At 43.9% G+C, this 18,351-nt stretch overlaps 1 protein-coding gene across 1 annotated transcript in view; it reads right to left on the bottom strand.

The window, feature by feature from the left end:
• The window catches only part of NIBAN1 (niban apoptosis regulator 1), a 143,550-nt gene that overhangs the window by 13,419 nt on the left and 111,780 nt on the right, over positions 1–18,351 (bottom strand). The window contains exons 6-10 of the mRNA XM_057314944.1: positions 16,043–16,158; positions 10,374–10,478; positions 9,869–10,031; positions 4,470–4,657; positions 972–1,133 (exon numbers count right to left, since the gene is read on the bottom strand). Coding sequence (XP_057170927.1) covers positions 972–1,133; positions 4,470–4,657; positions 9,869–10,031; positions 10,374–10,478; positions 16,043–16,158 — 734 coding nt within the window. The remainder of the gene's footprint in view (positions 1–971; positions 1,134–4,469; positions 4,658–9,868; positions 10,032–10,373; positions 10,479–16,042; positions 16,159–18,351) is intronic.

The raw sequence follows: 18,351 nt of genomic DNA, 5'->3' as shown, positions 1-18,351 counted from the left end.
GGGGTAGGAAATGGAAATGATTCCGATTTCTTAGTCTCTGCTCTTGTACCTGTATCAGTTTCACCAGGATTCAGGATTACCAAAGGGACTTCTGTTAAACTGTTGCCCAATTTTGTTCCCCCAGTCCATCTGTAATCCTTCACAACTCGGAGGTTAGATAATAAGGTGTATCACTTAATCCGCCCTATAACTTTTAAGGAACAAATGTTCCTTTCTTCCCCAAGCCTCTGATCCGAAAGCATGAACACATAGCTTTGTCCAGCACTCTCAACACTGTAGTGACCTTATCTAAGCATCTGTCTCTGAAGGGGGGTCTGGCACAGTGCCCAGCCCCTTGGTGAGCTCCCCTCAGAACACCCCTAAAATAGAACTGTGCTCTTCTGGCTACAGTGATCACACCCTTCTTCATTTAGAAAGTACTCTAGTATGGAAAGAATTGGTGCTTGTTCCTGGAGAAAAAGTTCCTTGTGGGGAAAAAAAGGAACTTACCAAGTAGACCCAAGAGATCCAAATATTAAGCTGTGATTGACTGACTGATTTACTCTTAACTGGGTTAGGGAACTAACGTAAGCCGGTAGTGCTCCATTCTAGCTGCATATTAGAAGCAGTGGGAATGGGACTGGGGGAAAATTCCTGGGAGCGGGACCTAGACGTCAGCATTTCTCAAAAGCTCCCCAGACGATTCTCATGTGTGGCCAAGGTTAAAAGCACTGGTTTGACAAATGAAGCAATTATCAGTTAATGCTACTTGATTTCCCTGGAATTTTTTTCCCTTTCTGATGTTCATCAACATGAAAAAGAGATGAAGCCAGCTGGAAGGAGCAAGGACGTCCTTGTCCTCACTCAGCTTGATGACGACGGAAATGGGCCCCATTACCAAGAGCTGCACTAGCACCCCTGTCCTCCTGGCCAGCCTTTGCTTCTCCGCTGTCTCCGTCCACACCCCCCACAGAGGCCCCGGCCGCTCCCACCTCCTGCATGTCGTTCTGTGTCCTCTGGACCACCAGATCCACGTGTGGGAATCGGAAGCGGCTCTTGAGATCCTGCAAGCGCTCCTGAAGCAGGTTGACTTTACTGTAACAAGGCTCCATCTTCATGGAATCCAGCGGAAGAGTCATGAGCCGGTCTAGATGCTGTGTTTTGGTGAAGGGAAACATTAAAAACCTTCAGACTCAGGAGCAAGATGGCACGCATATTCGATATTACATATATTCTAAACGATCAAACGTATGTTAGTAGAGTGAATCACATCTCAGATCGCTGCATCTGTTGACATCTCCATTGTCTTACTTGCCTCCTTCAGGGGTCCCTGGGGCAGCTCCATTGCTAGGGCAGAGACTGGTAGATGAACCTACTGGATGATGGGAGGACCCAGGGAAGCATTTGGGGAAGCATTGGGGCTCCAATCTTAGCTCTTGATGGACTCTGGGCTCCGACTTCCAGAGCTCGAGAACTAGGTAGGCAGGCTTTTTAGCACCTGGAATTGCTGCTGGGCCCCCAGGGTCTCCAAAGCCTTTTTTAATGAGGTCAGGATGCCCCCAGGTCCCAGGACTCTGGGAATGAAGCCAGAATCTCCACGGTTCTCTGAGGCTCTGTCAGGGCTCACGAGGCTTCCTCTGCTGCAGGTTCTCTGCGGTGCTGGGGAGGTGGGTGGTAGGAAGAGGTCTGGCCTGGGAGAGGCATCCAGTTAAAAAACTAGGATCCCTCCTCCTGTGGTTCGCACAAGCAATGAAGCCATAGGGCTTCCAGCAAGAGGGCAGCCATGGGCTCTTACACTGGGGATGTCCTTGCCGACAGAATGCTTTCTAATTTCCAGGCTGATTTTCAAATTATTTTATTTTATTTTATTTTATTTTTTATTTTATTTTATTTTATTTTAAAGATTTTATTTATTTATTTGACAGAGACAGAGAGACAGCCAGTGAGAGAGGGAATACAAGCAGGGGGAGTGGGAGAGGAAGAAGCAGGCTTCCAACGGAGGAGCGTGATGTGGGGCTCGATTCCAGAACTCCAGGATCATGCCCTGAGCTGAAGGCAGACGCTTAACGACTAAGCCACCCAGGCGCCCCTGATTTTCAAATAATTTTAAAACATGAATACTGGATATCTAGAAGAAACAGGGGGTGGGCAGTGAAAGAGAAGATAGACAGGTGCTGAAAATGGACAGCCAGGGAGAACTGGGGAGTAACACAGGGTGAGTGTGAATAACAGAGGATGTGCTGTCCGATTTTCAAGTCACAGAAAAGAGACAAAGCTCGAGTTCTAGGTGTCTCTAAATAGGAACTCTTAAAGGGCGTGTTCTCTTTGTGTTCGTAAAGAGAACACATCACTCTTCTTGAGAAGTGAGTTTGGGGGAGCCACACTGAGGCAGAATTAATGATCAAACACGTAAGATCAAACTTGTCCAACCTCACACAATATGAAATGCATCTATTTTTAAGAAATAACAATTAAGCAGACAAAAGAGGAAAAACGGGTTGCTGCTTTGCTTCTATCAGACAGGCCAAAGTTTAAAAGAGTGGTCATGCCCAGTTCTGATGGGCATATGGGGAAGAAAGTCCTCTGCCGTACACAATGGACGGAAATGTAAAACTTAAATCCTATTTTTGAAATGCAAATGGTAACATCTGTTAACAGGAGAAATAAACCCACCTTTCAACCTAGCACTCCTGCCTTAGGAATCTATCCCACAGGGAGGAAAGCATCAGAGTATAATATATGTAACAAAGTTATTTATTGCAGCTTTGTCCATGATGCCAGCAACATTTGGGTAGTTGAATAAATCATGGTGCGTTCAGACATGAAATATTATGTAGCCATTACGAAGAATGGTTTAGAGCGAGAGCAGCTAACTTGAAGACAGTTTCACGAGGTATTTTTTGAATGAGAACACTGGTAAAGAGTAGGATTTGTAATACGATCCCATATTTTTAAGCGCAAACAATCTGAAAATAAAAAAGCCCATAAATGTGTATGTTTTATCGCTATATAAGCAAGGGGAAAAGTACAGAATGGCATATGCTAAGATGTTAACTCTCGTTACTTGAAGGGAGGTGGGGGGGCGGGAGAGTAAAGGCGAGTTTTAAAAAAGGTTGCAAAAAGAAACTTCAAAATAGTTATAAAATGTATCTTGTGTATGTACATGTATGCATACATAAATAAGAAAGGGAAAAAAAGGGCAGGCATCTGGTTTTATCCATGGACTGATAGTGATGTGTCAAGTGTAAACCAAGCTGCCCCGTTACGTGAGTGATTACTGAACTTCAGGGTACCTCACATCCTCGGGAGGCCTTGTGAAGCAGAATGCTGGGCCCTACCCACAGCGTCTCTGATTCAGGAGATTGTTGGCTGGGGGCCTGAGAATTTGTGTTTTTAACGGCCAGGTGATGACACTGCCAGTCCAGGGACCACACTTGGAAAAACATTTTTAACATGAGTCTATATTTTTGGAAACAAATCAAACAAAATTTATATCGATGAGGATATATGCTTCTATCTTTGTACGAACAAGAAACAAGTATGTGAAAACACATTCTAAGTCATTTGTATTAGTTCAGGGAGTTGGGAGTGGAGGTAGCCTAGCAGTTGGGACAGGTATGGGTTGATGTGGGAAGCCAAAGCAGAAGAAAAATTATTAAAAATTATTAAATTTCCTTACTACCTACAGCCCATTGACAAGTCCTTGAAACAGGCACAGTGACATTCCTCTAGGGACTCAATGTTGATAATTTGCTGAGGGCGAAAGGCAATCTAAGCCTGACCCCCAGGATCCTGTAAGTCTACTTTAACATATAAAAATTCCTTTGGAAACTTCCTTTATCTCTACCCCCCAAGATACATGTTGGCAATCATCCCTCAAGCATATGGCCCACCGATATACATCTGAGGTCTCAAGACTCAGGTTTTATTAGACAGTAGTAAATGACCTTTTCCTAACAACAGCTAGCCCCCTTGAGGTCCTGGAAACCTGGCTTCCAAAATTCCTGAGACTTACACTATCCCTAACCCCGTCCCAACTTGAAAGTGTGTAATGGGCCACTCCTCATGACCCCGGTGCAGTTCTTTCTGCCCATGGGTCCTGTCCCCATGCTTTAATAAAACCACCTTTTTCCACCAAAGAATCTCAAGAATTCTTTCTTGACGCTTTGTACCCTAATGTCTTTCCTACATCATGGGTGATCAATTTTGCCCACATATATATTTTGTCTCTATATATATTGTTTCGTTTGCACAAGAACATTACTATTTTTGCAACTTGAAAACCATTAATAAAGGAAATCAGGTGAATGGACAGATAAGTGGGGTTGCTGGCTGTCTGAAAGAAATAGATGGTGAATGGATAGAAGGGAGGTGGGGTGGGGGAGGAGGAAGAAAGGAAAGGAAAGAAGGCACAAATGCAAATAAAGGCCCAAGGAAAAGGCAGCCCCAGGCTGGCCATTCACACTCAGTTCCTTGGCTCCATATCTTACCTCCTTAAGCTGGACGTTGTCTTTGGTGGTCTGAAAGTTCTGGCTAAGTTCATCCACTTCTTTTTCAAAGAGCGAGCGGACTTCACTGAATCCTGAGCTCACCGGCCCCATCAGCTCCTCCAGAATGGAGGCCAAGAATGGTTGCACACTCTCTGCACAGCTTTTCTCTGCTGGCTGGGCCACAATGGCTGAGATAGGAAATAAGTAGAAAACCATCACTTATTGTGGGCAAAATTGGGTTCAAAGTCCCTGGAGCCAGGCCACAGGTGGGCAGTAACCAGAGAGCCATTTAACAGCCCAGGCAAGCTCAGACGGGCAAGACAGACCAGCACAGAGAGTCCCGTGCCAGCATTCACCAGAATGGAAAACAACTAGATGTTTCCAGAATTGGGACAAACCATCCCTCCCCTCCCCAAGCTTTTCTCTGCCCTGGGATGAAGTGCATTTTTCTGTGTGGTCCCTATGATCATGCAATGCCTAACGGAAAACAGAAAATGCTGGTGATTCACCTATTTACTATTAACATCACCGTTACATGTGCGTAATTTGTCTTCTAAAAAACACAATTCGCCAAATTTCTAAATTGAGGTATAACTGATGTATAACATTATATTAGTTTCAGCTGTACAACATGATTCAATATTTGTATATAACAATTTATTAAGTTTTAATTAATTTCTCTAAGAGTTAATCAGCTCATATAATTCAATTCCCCTCTCCCCTCCTCAACAGACGCTTTAAAAACTCAAACACAGACTTTTCTTGGGCGAACAGAAACAAATTCCATTCAAAACAAATACCACCCCACTTCCCACTCTCATCCCTAATTTTTTTAAAAAGGCTATTTTTTTCCCCCACTCATCACGGAAAACATGCACAGTGACAAAAATATAGAGGGCACAGAAAAATCATAAAGAGGGATGAAAAAAATGTAACCACACTTCCTGGAGGCAAATCTTGCCCTTTCATTTAAAAGAGGAAGAGCACCGGGGCGCCTGGATGGCTCAGTCGTTAAGTGTCTGCCCTGCATTGGGCTCCCTGCTCAGCGGGGAAGCCTGCTTCTCCCTCTCCCACTCCCCCTGCTTTTACTGTCGCTCTCTGTCAAATAAATAAATAAAATCTTAAAAAAAAAATAAAAGAGTAAGAGCATAGTAAAAATGCTCATTCAGGAAGTCTGGATAGGATGTGGAAATCTGCATTTTTTAAAGTGCTAAGGTGAAGGTTTTTTTTCTTTTTTTTTTTTAAATGATTTTTTATTATATTGTGTTAGTCACCATACAGTACATCCCCGGATTCGATGTAAAGTTCGATGCTTCATTAGTTGCGTATAACACCCAGTGCACCATGCAATACGTGCCCTCCTTACTACCCATCACCGGTCTATCCCATTCCCCCACCCCCCCCTCCCCTCTGAAGCCCTCAGTTTGTTTCTCAGAGTCCATAGTCTCTCATGTTTCATTCCCCCTTCTGATTACCCCCTCTTTCTTTATCCCTTTCTTCCCCTACTGATCATCCTAATTCTTATGTTCCATAGATGAGAGAAATCATATGATAATTGTCTTTCTCTGCTGGACTTATTTCACTTAGCATTATCTCCTCCAGTGCCGTCCATGTTGCAGCAAATGTTTAAGGTGAAGGTCTTGATTAGCCAGGTTTGAAAGCAGATCTAGTGAGGGAAGGCTGAGCTGGAAAAGGCAGAGCTTGCTCTGTACCCTGAAAGGCTAGCTTTGTGGTACTGGTAAGTCACACGGCCCTTGGCACAGTATCACAGAACCGAGAAAGGAAGGACAAGCCTACCTGGGTATCCAATCCTTCCATTTTATACATGGAAAATCAGAGGCCTGGAGATGTCCGAGGGCTTGCCCAAGGTCACACCCTAATTTGTGGATCGAGGACTACGCTTCAAGTGTATTTCTTACTCTTTTATTGGCAAATAACGTGCTTACAGTGAGATGAATGGGCACGTTCTTATTTCGGTTTGCAGAAATATTTCACAGGTATGGAGGATCAGACTGCCCCTTACTCGAGAATCTGAGGTGTCTATTCACATTATGAATAATGCACAAATATTTGGTATATAAAATATTAAAGAGGTCACAGAACTGCTAGGGGAAAAAACCCTTTTGATTGTATGATTTAAATATGAAACGATCTAGGACTTCTAAAAAATGACTTGCTTGATACCAAAATGCAAAATTGTGTGTCAGGAGAATAAATGAATTATTTATCAATTAACTTGGAGAGAAGAACTATTTGGAAAGCACCTAACTGAAATTTCAGAATAATCATGAACACAGGTAATATGGAATAAAGATTTAGTGGCGGCTGGCAGGTTTCACCTACTGAGAGGGGAGGAAATGGACACCGGCAGGGGCGTGGAGACCCTGCTCCCCGATGATGTCGGTGTGCTGGCATGGGCTGCAGCCTCCTCGCTGCGCCTTTATTCAGTGTTCCTTTCACGTGGGCCTTCCTGCCTCCATCTCTGCTTGTGAACATCCCACTCACCTGTTCAAGACCCAGTACATACTTCACCCACTCGGACAGCCTAATGCCCTTGGAACCACTACCCAGCTCCCTGAGCTGCGGGCTGTCTGCTGGTGCTTCCCTTCTGGGTGGAATTCGTTCGACACCCCACACAGATACGCTCTGCTGACTTCCAGGCACGTAGAGACGCCATAGTAATGAATACTGTTCGGTGACCCACAGACTCCTAAACCATCCAGAAGTTGGGGCAGCTGTGAAGAAGCCATCGAGCAGAGGGACAAAGACAGAAAGAGTTGGGATTAGAGGGGTTTGGAGCATGACTCAGTTTTGGAATCTGGCCAAGTTACTTAATCTCTGCCTCGGTGTTCTTATCTGGGAGGTGGAGATCATGGGAGGAATGACTTCTGGGGTTTGGGCGACGATGACGCGGGCTTACTGTGTCCAGATGCTTGGAAACGCAGGTGACATTCTGGAAGCACTCACTGATTGTGAGCCCTTGTCCACCTGTTGTCATCATCCTTTTTCTCAGCAACTGACATGAGAACAACACTATTGTTTTAAGGACCCCATGGTGTTTTTGAAGCTGAAATGGTTCCCGGCTGGGAACCACAGTGTCCTCTACTCCTGCATCTCCTGTGGCACCTTTCCCATTTCTTTCCTGCTGTTTCAGAACCTGTAACATGCTTCATATCCTCTTGTTGTAAAATCATGTTGTCTTCTTTGAATCCTTGTTAGCCCTTGTGTTCAGCAGGAGCAGAATAAATGCTTATCGAGTGAATAAATACTTGTGGGGCAGGACTAAAGATTGGTTGCTTGACCCTCAAGAGTCATATGGGAGGAAATGGAAAGATCACTGCTTAATACTCCCAAAGTTCTTTCGAAATCCAAAGCCCTTTATTGAGGTAGTCTGAAGTATACAGTTGAGTCTTGAACAATGCGGAATTAGGGGTGCTGACCCCCTGTGTCATTGAAAAATCTATGTATAACTTTTGACTCCCTCAAAACTAAACTCACAATAGCCTACTGTTGACTGGAAACCTTACTCATAAACAGTTGGCAAACACATTTGTATATTGTATGTGTTATATACTGTATTCTAGCGATAAAATAAGCTAGAGAAAATAAAATGTTACTAAGAAAATCATAAGGAAGAGAAAATATATTTACAGTACTGGACTGTATCAAAAAAAAAAAAAAACCCACCTGTCAGTGGTCTTATGCAGTTCAAACCCATGTTGTTCAAGGCTCTACTGTACTTTACTGTTTTAAAGGTGGAGAACCAGAGGCTTGGTTAAAATGTGTTTCTGATAGTCCCTTTTAAAAAGACTTAATCGTGACTTCCTTTTGAAGTTCCTTTTATGAAACAAAGACTAGTCCAGGGCAGAATATTTTTCCATCTTTTGTGGGATATACTGGAGCCAGAGAGACTAAGCAAGAGAGAAAGAGAGAAACTGGTTGAATTTGGCCAAGGAGAAAGGCCACAGTGAGGCCCCGCTCCCTGCAACGTGGGCTCAGGAGTTGGGTGCTAGCAGTTTTAGGTTGTATACAGTCCTTCCATATAGTCAATTCTAGATCATTTGTGCTAACGGAGGAAAGAGACATGGATAACAGTAAACACACAACGCTGCGGTTAATTTATACGCGCCCAGAAGTCATCTCGTGAACAGACATGCACGGACACAGACATGCACGTCCTTGCCGTGGTCATGCCTCCTCTCTACTCTCCTGCAGAACTGGCTGGAAGGGCTCAGAGGCGAGCTGGGCTGCAGTGTGAACGGGGCCTGAAGGGCAGAGGATAATCCACCACGCAGACAACCCTTGTCAGGTTCTAAGTCTCTTGGCGACAGGAACGGGGTCCCCTGTTCACTGCCAAAGCTCCAGCACCTTGCTCAGGAAGCACTTAGTCCATTTTTTTTAATGAATGAGCAAGCAAATGAGCAAGTGAGTGAAGAATCTGAAAACTCACAATATAAGAAGACTGCGGATAAACAATCTCAGTGGAGCCAGCACGCTTCTCTGAAATGACATTCGGTGCGCTGGGCTTGTTGAGATGTAGGAATTAATATTAACATTTTAACCTTACCATTTTATCCTGTAGAATTCCTTAAAGGCCATCTCAGGCCTCTCGTGAGAGCACAGGCAAACATTTTTCTGTCAATGGCCAGATAGTGAACATTCGCGAATTTGTGGTCCAGGGGTCTCAGTTCCAATTATTCAACTCTGCCCTTGAAGCATGAACGCAGCCACAGACGATACATAAATGAGTGGGCTGTCTTCCGGTGAAATGTTATTTACAGAAATAGGGGGTGGGCCCGATTCGGGTCAGGGGCCGGAGTTGGCAGACCTCACCCTCAGGGCCCTCCTGATGACAGAGGAGGACAGTAAGGCACATAGAAGTCAAGTGACCTTGCCAAATACACCTGCCCGGCCAGTGTTGCGCTTGTGACTAGAATCTAGATTTATCAACTCTAAGCTGATTTTCTTCTTGTGAAAAGAAAATCCATTTATTCACCCATTCAAGTATTCGTCGAGAGTCTGCATATACCAGGCATAGTGCGAGGCCATGGGTGTGCCTGAGTGAGACGGGCCACGTGGTCCTGTTCTTAGCTCACAGCAGAGAGGCGTGCGTAGAAGCCAATACAATGAGTGCAAGAAGTGCTACAAGAGGGGAGGTGCGAGCGGTATCACAATACACAGGCACCACCACAGGCAAGAAGCAAACTCTGCTCTAGCGTGTGTCCCTGAAGTCTCCTTGGGAAGGTCCAGGCCCTTACTTGCACACTCCCATTACACCTCTTATCACCTCTTCCCAATTGCGTCAGTTTAGTTTTCCTCTGAAATCATGAATTCTGACTATATGGTGGACCCTACACACAGGTAATTCAGCTGTAGAAACATGGATTGTCTCCACTGACCTTTGATCTTTCCAATTAAAAAGTTCTTTGAGTTCATGATCTGATCCATGTCTGAACGGATGGTTCCCTCCAGGCCCTTCGTCAGGGCTCGACACTCCTCCTTCAAGGCACTTAATCCTTCTGAAACTTGGTGCCGAACCAGGTTGTAGGCCTCCTCAAGGAGCTGCAACAGAGAACAGCACAGAAATCGGGCTCTGTCTCGGGCGAGCGCCGGCCGGAGTCCAGGAGAGGGGGGAGGGCTAATCACAGATTCTCTACGTAAACACAACTGCAGCCACACTCTCATTTTTCTTTCAAGGTTTGAGTCTGTTTGGATTAGTCCTCACGTAAGTGAGACTGAGCAGACTCAAGGTAGGCAGTTCTCCACCCAGGGAAGGAATTATTAAAAAAAAAAAAAAGAAGAAGAAGACAAAGAAGAAGAAAAAGAAAAAAACTGCCCTAAAAAAAGAAGGGAAAGGGAGGCTCATTCTGAGTAGCACAGTTGCGTAGCAAACTCATGGCTTACACCGAGCCAGGCCCTCTTTCTGTCGTTCTTCTTCCCTTTCATTTTGGGCAGAAGGTCTGTCTGAAGGGTCGGCAGGAGGTCCTCCATCACCAGGTTGCTCAGGATCTAGGGAGAGGAAGACAGCCCCAGGGTCAGTTAGGCAGTGATTGCTGAATTTGAGCATCAGCCCAACTGAAGTCGTCCCGACGGGCAGTGCCGACGCTGGCAACGTAAGACTGTCCCGGGCTACATAAAATCTGTTAGACTGATAGTTTGACTCTGGTTCTGAGGCTACAGAAATCTCAACTAAACACAATCTTGGAGGGTAAACGTTTTTGGATATCTGCAAAGAACAGTAATGTCTGTTGACGATTCATCATGGGAAAGGACAAATTCCTCAAATTCACACTTTTTCAAATGAGAAGAATCTAGTGCATTTAGGATAAAAGGCAAAATTTTAATTATGGGTAAGGGCATCCTTTGGCAACCTTGTGACAGGGGATCAGGCTTGGTTTTGGTGGCTTGAGGCCTTGTCTGTGTCCTCTGAGACCACTGTGCCCCCTCAAGTTCCCTTGGGATCTATGTGTCCTCATGCTCTTTGTTCCTGCTGTGCCCTGAACCCCACCTCTATCCTCTTTAATGTTTAGAGAAAGAAGGGAGTAACAGATACTCGGAACAATTGGACATTCATGGGATGAGCAGAACACGGGTGAGGGGACCTAAAGTCTTCAGAACGCTTAAAAAAAAATTTGCTCCCAAGTCACTCCTAAAATTTTGCTTGGCTCCATGAAAATGTTTTTTTTTTTTTTTTTAAATCTGAGCATGTTCTCTATGTCCACATATTACCATGCTCCATGTAACATCAACTTCTCCTTCTTTAACTAGCCACCTCCCCCCGAATTGGAGCAGATTTGTTTTCCAGATTCAGTTTTACTATGAATCTTTTTGGGCTTACAGCTCAGTTTTCAGTATCAGGCTGCAACGCAAGTTTTACAAAAGAAAAAGAGTAATTTTGGAAATGGAGAATCATTTGACATCTGTTCTATGAATTTCAAATAATATTTGCACAAAGTAATTGACCTGCTTCTCATAAAAATTCAAATTAGGCTTTGGGAATTACAGAAGATTTTTTTCCTGAGGTCATCGGTCAGCCTCATGCTAGTGGAAATACTCATGAGCTCAGGAGATGGCTCTGTCAAGGGCTTTGTCACAGCAGGGTGGGACACTTGAGCTGAACTGTCCAGGAACACTCCCAGGGCGGAGGTGCGTGAGCCGTCCCATCCCCCTGTGCCTGTGGGTCCCTGGGAGAGAAGGCCGCTCAGGTCAGTGCAGGGAGTGGGGCTCCTGTCACCTGCGATGTAAAACTGTGGTGTGACGAAGGTTATAATGGGGATAGAATTTCCACAAGTTCTGGTAATTCATGTGTGGGGAGGTTTTTCATTCTTAACCATTCTCTGGGAGCAGTCAAGACGTGAACCAGAATTTTTGAGGAATTTGAGAGGGATGTGATACATGCAAGCTCCATGGAGATTAGCAGGTCCAACAATTAGATTGAAGTAGGTAATTAATAATCCATGGGCCTTCCCCCATGCTGCTCAATGGAGTAAGTCCTTAGTTGGAACCCATCTGCCCGAGATGATGGAAGTGCAGCATGGGGAGAATGAGCTAGGAGGATAAGGAGTCTGAAGGCAGAACTTAAAATCAATGGGAAATATTATCTTAGCTGAAAGTGTTAAATTCAGGGTCATAATAATTGCCTAATTCACCCCTTTGCTGATATTAGCTTGAGTCTGAATATAAGCATGAAAGGGGTTTGAAAAGATGAAAATGTTACAAAGGCCAAAAGAAAAAAAAGATTCCATTTGGGTAGGCTTACAGTTTTCTTTTAGTCTTTCCCATACAATGTTCCAAGAAATTGGGTTCTATTTTATAATTTAGGGAATCAAAAAAGAAATATGTCTGGGGGGAAAAAAAGAAGGGGAGTAAGAGTGGGCTGCAAGGGTGCAGGGCTTGGCAACACCACAGGGCAGGCAGAGCCTCGAAATGCTGGGGCCCAACTGTGTCCATCCCAACACTGAGTAACCCTCTTCCTCCAAACTTCAGCCCACCCCCCAACCTTGTGCCACCCCCTCACCTGCCCAGGGTCCTCTCTGAGATTCCCTACCTGGGTCAGTTCTTCACGAGCAGGGTCCAAAGCCCTGAGGCTATTCCAGGGAAAGTAGCTAGTCAAATAAATAAACCATACCAAAGAAGGGGTTCCTCAACCTTCTCTCCTCAGAACAAGATCTACTGAGCTTCACCATAAGGGCCCCAAAAATACCACTTCTGTTTAAAAAAAAAAAAGGGTGCGTGTGTACGTGTGTAAATTTAACTGCTCGGATATAGATTTTAAAATTCCGTCACACATATAAGAAACCAAATATGCCTTTAGGTTGGTCAAAATCAACAAACTCAGGCTTAGTGCCTGAAGGCCGAACCATGTGCTACCTTCCAGATGCTGATGCTGTGGGGAAGATGTGAGGCCCAGAGAGACTGCCCTTCTTCCTGAGACTGGCCCTATGGTCTGACCAGGCTGTTGACCTTGTGCCTTTTATGCTACTGAGTGGCCATGGGTGAAAGAATCATTTAAAGGGGTCACATTCAAGGTCATTAGACAAAAGACAACTCTGAAATGTATGGAGAAAGCCTAAAATATGGACAGTTTTCTTGTCTTGAAACTACCAGTTCAGTGGGTATTACGAGCTACTTTCTCAGCTCATCTGATTTAAAGGCAAATTTAAATTTATAATAATACTTATAAAATAATAAATATATATTTAACATAAATGTTACCATAATACATAATAAATATACCAAATAACTATAAATACTTTACATTTTGCAAGCTGCTTTCTTCATGACCTCATCTGATACATTTTTATAGACAAGTAGGAACTATGTTGAAGTTTTTACTAGTATAACAAATATTTTCACCTTAATCGTCTGTAGGCAAATTATCCTAAGATGTTTTCTCTGCTTGGACACTTGCCCGTAAAATAACCCCTACCATGAGGGCCCACCAGACTTGCTATGCGAGTCATTGCTATGAAGATAATAATGTAGCAATGCTGAGCATCTTCTGAATACCAGGCCCTGAGGTAGAGGGCGTTAGGACAAAATGATCAAATTCTTAGTAGATATGAAAAAAAGTGCAAATAAATGTAGTGCTTTAAACAAAGATGTCATAATCTCAAACTCAGTTATGTCGTGCCATTTTCTTTAACTACATGGTAGCTTTTTTGGACCCCTGATCTCTTTTTCCTGTGGGTGTTAGGAGAGACGCTGCTTCAGCTCCATGCGTGAGGGTACAGGGAAGCACAGCCTCCCTGGGCCCCAGACCGGGGGGGGGGGGGTTTGGAGCTCACTTCCTTCCATTTTCTTTCACCAGCTTCTCTAAGCAGAGCCAGACATAGCTCAAAATGCGCTTCCATCCCAGACTGACGTCAGCCAATCTCTCTGACCGTTCTTTCTCTCACCTGGAGGGTGTTGGACAGACAATCCTTGAAATGCCCTTCTAGTGCTCATGTTTTAGAAGTCTGATTCCCACATAGAGATGCAGATTCCTGGGGGAGCAAAACTTCTTCCTGGGTCACTTGATAACTCCAGCTTTTATTGATCTCTTCTCTGTTTTTGTTTTGTTTTGTTCTGCTTTCTCACTTATGGTATTTTTTATACTGCAGAATTAGCACCTGCCTATCACTGCTCGGTGCTAACGCTTTATGATGTCCATATATGTGCAGACCCACATAAGCTTACCCACACACACTTCTAAAGCTGCCTTGTTCTCTGGATGTTTCTAGATATGTCTTGCTCACCGCGATAGCAAGGGATGAGTCATTTAGTTCTCTTGCAGCTTCTAGCACTTCACACATATCAACCCAAAGCAAAAGGCAGAAGGTCAACAACAGAAACATGACACTCAACACAAAGAAAGGATTCATTAAGCACCTGCTTTCAATGGCATCATGAAGGCATGTGAGCCGCCATGAGATTTCAAATGAAAGAAAAGATTACACAAGTAGCATAGGTAAATTTGAGGAGTTAAATAAATGTTGAACTTGGTAGAGTCCCATTGTTGGTGTTGATCTTTCACTGGACCAGGAATTGGAAGCCATCGTTTCCTTTGCCATTTGTCCACTTAGCACGTGACCATGAAGCTATCAGCTGCACAGGGCAGGGACCATCTTGTCCTGCCCGTCTCTGGATCAACAGCACCCAGCATGGTGCCTGGCATATAGTGGCTCAATAGTTGTTGAGTGACAACAGAACAAGTCACTTAACTGCTATATGCCTCCTTCGGTTTTCTCATTTACAAAATGTAAATACTAGTAACCTCACGAGATCAGTAAGACGAACACACAGAATTAGGATTTGAACATTAAAAAGCATCACACAAAGGCATTTTAATACTGGTGTATCTACTAAATATGTTGGTTTACATGGCAGGCTAATTAGCATCAAATGGTTCAGCCTCCTCTTTTGCTTTCATTTTTCTTTTTGGCATAAATACAGTTAGTCCTTAATCCTCTCGGATTGATAAATGGATGTGCTTCCCCCAAATATCAGAACCAAGACTTGGCTGGAGTGCTGGAATAAGTCTCAGGGTAAGAAATAAATGAGTTTAGAATCCTCCAAAGGCAGGGGGGGAAAGGAGCTTCTGAGTCATATGGTTAAACAATGAAGAACAGCCCCAACACCGTGAGCAAATGTTTTCGGCTTTAGATGTTTAATGACCATACGAAGGCAAGGCCCCATCTGGTCTCTTCCAAATATTGTCTCCTAATAACAAATTCCACTGGCCCCCCAAAAGAGGCACTCGGGGAGATGAGGGGAAATTAAAGAACAGCATTGTTGGACCCTGTGTGTCTCTAATTAAATAATGCCATACCCAGCCTCCTCTTCCTGGCTGAATCAGCCATGTGATTGGTGTTCTCATGGACACAGTTTCCTTGGAGATTTGTAACAATGTCCCTGGTACCAAGCCAGTGGAGGTACTCAGCCCATGACTAGCATTTAATCAAAGTCATGGGAAATTATATCAGGCCAGGGGGGATAGAAAACTAGAAGAGGCAAATAAAATGCACAGAAAACTGCCTACTGCTTTTAAAATGTGTTTCCTTGACTTTGTTTATAGATCATTCAATAAATAAAGACAAGCGCATGCCAAATAGTTTTCCAACAACATCTCACTTAATGCTCAGAACCCTGCAAGGTAAACGTTATCATTACTCTCTTTCTCAGAGGACTAACCTGAGATGAAAAGAGGTCCAATAACTTGGCAAGATTTAACCCAAGTCCACTGACCTAAGACCCTACCACACACTTTGCACTAGGCCTCACTGTTCATGTTTTCTTATGGTCCGGAAGCATGAGGCCGGTTGCAAGAATCATGCTTTGAGTAGAAAGCAGAAGCAGCTCTCCCCATTGCGGCTGCAGTGTTTCAAGCTGCCCTGTTTACTGCCCGGTCTGGAGGTGCTTAGAGAGGGTGCCCAACAGCTTGTGGACCAAATGCTTCTAGACAATGAGAGAAATGGCCTTTGGAACCACATCTTCCATTCTTGCAACTTTTTTTTGTTTGATTTTTTTAATTATGACTATGATCTCCCACACGCAGACAGAGAGAAGGGCCCAAAATTCTGAGCCCGTGTTACCTGGACTTCATCCCCAGTGATCATTTCCCATGAGCCATAGTGTCCCTTCTCCTGCCGGAAGAACTGCACAGCTTCTAAAAACGCTTGGGCTTCAAATGTCGTCTGCTTCATGTAATCTAGGAGAAAGAAGCAAGGACACTTAGCAGAGAAGAATACTTCTACATTTTACCATGGTTCTTCAAGGGACCTAACATTACCTGACTATTACAAGGGAGAGAATTATGAGACACAGAAAAATTAAGCCGGTGCCGAATTCAAAGTTCATGTGCAGATGTGAATCACACTCCTTGCTCCCCATAGCAGTGGATTCAATCTATCAGTTACTGGGCGGACTGGCTAGGATGAGAAGCAGATCCATCTCCCTTTATCTTTCCTGTAAATGCTTCCCTGGGGCATGGAGGCACCTAGTGGCTTTATGCCTCCAACCGTAGCACCTCACTATGGCAGACCATTCCTTCACAGGGCTTCGGGTATCCACGGAATCCCCTCCCCGTTCCCTGAACAAAACTCCGATTTCTTTGTGACTTGATACCAACTTTCTGTCAAAAGGACATCAACATTATATATGCTGATTTATGCAAATAAAGGATGATAGTGGCTAACAATTATATAGCAAGATACTGTTCTTCTAAGCATGTTACATATTTCACTGAAATCTCACAGGAACCTCTGAGGTGAGTGTTATTATCATCTTGATTATATAGATGCTCCAAAAGCCCAGAAAGATTAATTAACTGCCCAAGGTCATACAGCTAGTAAGGGTGTGAACTCAGACAGTCTGATTCCAGTCAGACGACACCACATTATCCCAGCGCCATGCTACACTACCTCACATATTAGTTTTCTAGGTTTGCCTTGCAAACGGATTAGATTTTATTTTTTCATTATTTTATTTTATTTTAATTCAATTAATTAACATATAATGTATTATTAGTTTCAGAGGTAGAGTTCAGGGATTCATCAGTTTTACATAGCTCCCAGTGCTCATCACATCACGTGCCTCCTTTATGTTCAACACCCAGTTACTCCATCCCCCCACCCCATCCCCTCCAGCAACTCTCGGTTTGTTTCCTATGATCAAGAGTCTCTAACAGTAGTCTCCCTCTGATTTAATCCTACTTTATTTTTCTCTCCCTTCCCTTATGATGCTCTAATTTCCACATGTGAGTGAAATTGTATGATAATTCTTTCTCTGATTGACTTATTTCACTTCGCATAATACCCTCTAGTTCCATCCATGTCTTTGCAAATCGTAAGATTTCTCTTTTTTGATGGCTGAGTAATATTCCATCTTCTTTATCCATTCATCTGGGCTCTTTCCGTTGCCAAACATATTAGATTTTAAAAGGTGTTATATCTGACAGGAAATATCTAATGGCAGGATTTTAAGTGTGGTTGGGGGAGCAGAGGCTCAATAGCCTTCCCAGAATCCCACAAATCACACTGTGCATACAAACGTCTTCGTTTCCGCTTTGGACTGAATATTTGTGTCCCCCAGAATTCATATGTTGAAACTCTAATCCCCAGTATGATAATATTTGGAGAGAGCCTTTGGGAGGTAATCAGGTGAGGAAGGTATGATGGGATTACAGCCCTTATCATAGTGGGATTAGTGTCCTTATAAGAAGAGATCCTCCCCACCTTCTATCTCTCACCAGACCCTGGACCTGCCAGTGCTCCGATCTTGAACTTTCAAGACTATGGTATTTTTGTTATAGCAGCCCAAACTGACCAAGGCAATTCTCAACGCACAAAGCTAGCTCTTAGAGGATACAATGATTACAGAATTATAAAAATCTTTGCAGGGAAATGAATCATAGAAATAATCTAATCTAACAACAAAGTAATCAAGTCTTAGAAAGGGGAGATAAGGCTAAAGGAAGTGACTGAAAGCACCAAGTCTCTTGTCTCCTTCTCCTCCTCCTGTAGGACATGAAGTTCTCTTGCTAATAGCATATGATCTGTATTTATAGGGCAAATTAGATTGGCCAGTTGAAGGCTGCTGATTCACTAGGGACCTTCAGAGCTTTAGACAATGGAATTACTCAGTCAAGGAATGAGTGGTTGATATGGGCGACTGGGCAGAATGGAAAAAGGACCAATCTCTGGAAGGTGACAATCAATAGGCTGTAGATGACTCTTTTTTTTTTTTTAAAGATTTTATTTATTTATTCGACAGAGATAGAGACAGCCAGCGAGAGAGGGAACACAAGCAGGGGGAGTGGGAGAGGAAGAAGCAGGCTCTCAGCGGAGGAGCCTGATGTGGGGCTCGATCCCATAACGCCGGGATCACGCCCTGAGCCGAAGGC

This window comes from Ursus arctos, unplaced genomic scaffold (genome assembly GCF_023065955.2).
Source record: "Ursus arctos isolate Adak ecotype North America unplaced genomic scaffold, UrsArc2.0 scaffold_2, whole genome shotgun sequence".
NCBI lineage: Eukaryota > Metazoa > Chordata > Mammalia > Carnivora > Ursidae > Ursus > Ursus arctos.
Note: the sequence above shows the minus strand (reverse complement) of the source record. Positions and strands in the feature narration are given on the sequence as shown.